General features: G+C 48.6%; 1 protein-coding gene across 1 annotated transcript; it reads left to right on the forward strand.

Moving 5' to 3' along the window:
- Positions 1-1441: 1441 nt before the first annotated feature.
- Positions 1442-4366, forward strand: LOC109211989. Its single transcript, XM_019375590.1, has 5 exons — positions 1442-1677; positions 1758-1939; positions 2243-2376; positions 2859-3197; positions 4241-4366. Exons 1-5 carry the CDS (start codon positions 1442-1444, stop codon positions 4364-4366), a joined length of 1017 nt encoding a protein of 338 aa, XP_019231135.1.
- Positions 4367-5353: the final 987 nt, after the last annotated feature.

The following is a 5353-nucleotide window of genomic DNA, read 5'->3' on the forward strand; positions in this document are numbered from 1 at the left end:
GCTACTCAGCGATAAAGGAAGGACTAATTTTCCAGAGGACGCGACCAATCCCAAGGACCACCAAAACCGCCTTCTCCAGCGCGCACCATACAGATGATCGTCGGTGCCGGCGACGACTCGGCAATCAACCATGTACAGTTCATCACCACACACAAGTTGAAACGCACGATCGCTCACGAACGGTATGATGACTTCGAAGATGGTATCACCTTCGATAAGTCTGATGCCGACGGTTTGTCTTTACCTCATTATGATGCTTTAGTTATAACTTTACGCATTGCTGATACCGACGGGAAAAGAATCATGGTAGACGACGGAAGCGGCGCGTGTATTATCCACCCAAGAGTCCTCATGCAAATGAGGCTCGAAGGTAAGATAATACCGCGTTGCATAACACTAACGGGTTTTAACAATGCAGTAGAGCGAACCTCCGGAGAGATATCACTGCCAGTCCTGGCGGGGGGAGTCACGCTGAAAACCACGTTCCACATCATGAACCAGGAAACGGCCTACAACGTCATCATGGGACGTCCATGGATACACGCCATGCAGGCCATCCCCTCGAGCCTCTATCAAGTAATCAAATTTCCACCCCATGGGGAATATTCAGCATTCGAGGTGAGCCACGTACCGCCTAGGAATGTTACCAAATTGCCCAAGACTGCGCACATACCAAACAGCTAAAGGGAGCAAGCGCGGAAGCATAGCAATTAGCCATGTCGGGAACCAAAATCAACCCGACGACAGAGGTTATTAGGGACCCAGATGTCATAGAAGCCTGCAAGGCGACAGTCGTGAACCTCGAACCTGTCTAACTGGACGGTACCGGTAGTTCAAAGAAAGCCTACATCGGACACAACCTCTCCGACCCAGGTAAGTACCACGAATTCTTGACTAACCATGCAGATTTATTTGCCTTCTCTCATTCAGATATACTGGGGATCCCGAAAGACATCACCACTCACAAGATGAATGTCGACCCACTTTATCCGCCCATAAGGCAGGTAAGAAGGAAATTCAACGCCGCAATCAACGAGGCGGTCAGTGAAGAGGTAGATAAACTACTAGCCAACGGTTCCATCAGGGAATCAAAGTACCCCCAATGGGTCGCCAACGTGGTCATGGTTAAAAAGAAAAATGGGAAATGGAGAATGTGCATAGACTTCACCGACCTAAACAAGGCATGCCCAAAAGACTCCTTCCCGTTGCCTCATATCGACCAGCTGATCGATGCAACGGCGGGGCACGAGCTGCTAAGTTTCTTGGACGCCTACTCTGGCTATAACCAAATCTTAATGGCCAAAGAGGACCAAGAAAAGACAACTTTTATCACCCATCAAGGGACGACTGCTACAAGGTGATGCCCTTCGGACTAAAAAACGCGGGTGCAACATACCAAAGGTTGGTCACCAAGATGTTCAAGGAACAACTCGGTAAGACAATGGAGGTCTATATCGACGACATGCTAGTGAAGTTGGTTAAGAAGGAAGACCATATCGACCAATTAAAGCAGGCCTTCGAGATACTGAGGCAGTATGGGATGAAGTTAAACCCAGAAAAATGCGCCTTCGGCGTACCCTCGGGGAAATTTCTAGGTTTTCTCGTACCGCAACGAGGCATCGAAGTCAACCCAGACCAGATTAAGGCTATACACACAATACCCGAGGTTCTGCACAGGTACAGAAACTAACGGGGCGAATAGCCGCCTTATCAAGGTTTATCTCGCGGTCCTCAGAGAGATGCCATAAATTCTTCAGTGTGCTGAAGAACGATCATGGACTACAATGGAACGAAGAATGCATCGAGGCCCTGAAGAAATTGAAAGCATATCTATCTTCGCCACCACTGCTCGTCAAAGCAGACCCCGGCGAGTGCCTACTTGTGTATCTGGCAGTATCCCAAGTCGCTGTCAGCGCCGTCTTGGTCCGCGAAAATAAAGGTATGTAATCCCCAATTTATTATATCAGCAAAACACTCGTAGATGCCGAAACGAGGTACCCCCACCTCGAAAAACTGGCTCTGGCACTGGTCGTGGCTTCACGAAAGCTCAGACCTTATTTTCAATGCCACCCCATAAAGGTAATAACAATCTTCCCCCTAAGAGGCATCCTACACAAACCCGAGCTCTCGGATAGGCTCGCCAAATGGTCCATAGAGCTCAGCGAGCATGACATAACCTACCACCCAAGAACTGCCATCAAGTCACAGGTACTTGCCGACTTTGTTGCCGATTTCAGTACAGGGATACTGCCAGAGGTGGAACAAGAGGCCCTTCGCGCTTCTGCTCGTACTGACCTCTGGACCCTCTACACTGACGGCGCTGCGAATGCCTCGGGATCGGGACTGGGACTCGTCCTCGAGGTCCCTACGGGCGAAGTAATTCGCCATTCCATATGATGCCCCGAGATGACTAACAACGAGGTCGAGTATGAGGCTGTGATTGCAGGCATGAAATTAACCATCAAATACGGGGCCCGTCGACTCATCCTCCACTACGACTCTCAACTTGTCGTAAATCAAGTCACCGGAACTTACCAAATCAAAGAACAACGGCTACAAAAATATCAGCAAGAGATCCGCAAGCTGATGCATGAGTTCGACGAATGTCTCTTCGAACAAATCCCCAGGGCACAAAACGTTGAGGCAGATAGCCTAGCTAAACTAGTCGCAGCCACCAAGAATATCAACAAAGAAAATATGGTGACTATCCTCCATTCGGCCGTCGACCATGTCGAGGTATTCTCTTTAAACTTGACTTGGGACTGGCGCAACCAGTTTGTATCATACTTGTAGGACGGAACGCTCCCACGCGACAAAAAAGAAGCCAAGAAACTCCGGGTACATGCTGCCCGATACAGCCTGATCAATCACGGTCTCTACAAAAGAACATCGGAGGTCCCCTTGCCAAGTGCCTCGAGCCGCATCAAACAAGGCAAGTATTAGAGGAGGTGCACGAAGGCCATTGTGGCGCCCATACAGGAAACCGCTCCCTTGTTCGATACCTCATCCGCGCCGGCTATTACTGGCCTACCATGAAGAAAGAGGCAACAGATTATGTTCGAAGATGCGAGCAGTGCCAAAAGTACGCCCCCATGATACACCAGGCAGGGGAACTCCTCCATTCAGTCACCTCGCCATGGCCCTTCATAAAGTGGGGAATGGACATAATCGGCCCTCTACCGACAGGACGAGGAAAGGTACGCTTTCTTCTAGTTTTGACTGACTATTTTTCTAAATGGGTGGAAGCAGGTGCGTACGCACAAATACGCGAGCAAGAGGTCATCGCCTTTATATGGAAAAATATCATATGCCGCTTTGGCATCCCTAAAGAAATCAGCTGTGACAATGTACCCCAATTCATCGGTAGAAAAACAACAGGATTCTTCGAGAAATGGCACATCAAACGGATACTCTCCACCCCGTATCATCCCGCCGCCAACGGCCAAGCCGAGTCTTGCAACAAAACAATATTGAACATATTGAAAAAGAAGCTCGAAGACGCTAAAGGGTTATGGCCCGAATTATTACTTGAAGTATTATGGGCCTACCGGACTACGCCCAAATCCAGCACGGGAGAAACACCGTATTCACTGGTCTATGGGACCGACGCAGTCATACCCGTCGAGGTCGGAGAGCCAAGCCTGAGATATTCCCATACTAGTGGAGCGGATAACGATGAATGCAGGTTACAAGATCTGGGCGAATCCGAAGAACGAAGAGACATGGCTCATATAAGGATGACAACCCAGAAACAGCAAGCGGAAAGATACTACAACAAGAAAGCCAAAGTAAGATCACTCAAAGTTGGCGACTATGTCCTCAAAGCCAAAACACTGGCATCAAGAGATCCGAACGAACGGAAATTGGGAACCAATTGGGACGGACCATACAAAATCATTGCAGCGGCGAACAAAAGGGCATTCTAACTAGAAACGATGTAAGGAAAACCGCTCCAAAACAATTGGAACGTCACCCACCTCAAATACTTCCACTTCTGAAGGGCATCTCCTGAGTCGTACTCTTTTTCCCTGACCCGAGTTTTGTCCCAATTGGGTTTTCTCGGGGAGGTTTTTAACGAGGCGACAAAGGGGATACCCGGTGGAACAGGAGCACAGATTCGCCATATTGGCCAATCGACACGAGCCATGGGCCAATATAGTGAAGGGACTATACTAGTTACTCTCCATTATAGGCACGTTACTCTCCAGTATAGGCACAGTATTCTCCATTGTATGCACAGAAATCTCCACTGTATGTACAAAAATCTCCACTGAATGAACAAAAATGTCCGTTGAATGAACAGAAATCTCCATTGAATGAACAGAAGTCTCCAATGAATGAACGGGAATCTCTATCCTACGACTGATACTGCTTCGACGACAGTCGAAGCAACATCTTAATGGCCAAGGCCATCGACATTTCGAACTTCGACGGATATCGCTTCGACGACAATCAAAGCAACATCTTAATGGCCAAGGCCATCGACATCGGTTCGACCTCGTTCGAACTTCGACGGATACCGCTTCGACGACAGTCGAAGCAACATCTTAGTGGCTAAGGCCATCGACATCGGTTCGAACTCGTTCGAACTTCGACGGATACTGCTTCGATGACAGTCGAAGCAACATCTTAATGGCTAAGGCCATCGACATCGGTTCGATCTCGTTCGAACTTCGACGGATATTGCTTCGACGACAGTCGAAGCAACATCTTAATGGCCAAGGCCATCGACATCGATTCGACCTCGTTCGAACTTCGACGGATACCGCTTCGACGACAGTCGAAGCAACATCTTAATGGCCAAGGCCATCGACAACGGTTCGACCTCGTTCGAACTTCGACAGATACTGCTTCGACGACAGTCGAATCAACATCTTAATAGCCAAGGCCATCGACATCGGTTCGACCTCGTTCGAACTTCGACGGATACCGCTTCGACGACAGACGAAGCAACATCTTAATGGCCAAGACCATCGACATCGGTTCGACCTCGTTCGAACTTCGACAGATACTGCTTCAACGACAGTCGAAGCAATATCTTAATGGCCAAGGCCATCGACATCGGTTCGACCTCGTTCGAACTTCGACGGATACTGCTTCGACGACAGTCGAAGCAACATCCTTACGGCCAAGGCCATCGAACATCGGTTCAACCTCGTTCGAGTGACGGCACGATCCTTCGATGAACGATAAGAACAATCTCTGCGGAGGTTAAACATTACAAAAGAAAAATAAAGGGGAAGCACCAAATGGACGAGGCAATAAAAATAAAATTTATATTGCAACAAAAATATATTTACATCCGCCCCCGTGGACGAGCTCCAGCACACTATACAAGCCTAAAATATACACT

Source organism: Nicotiana attenuata, unplaced genomic scaffold (assembly GCF_001879085.1).
Source record: "Nicotiana attenuata strain UT unplaced genomic scaffold, NIATTr2, whole genome shotgun sequence".
Lineage (NCBI taxonomy): Eukaryota > Viridiplantae > Streptophyta > Magnoliopsida > Solanales > Solanaceae > Nicotiana > Nicotiana attenuata.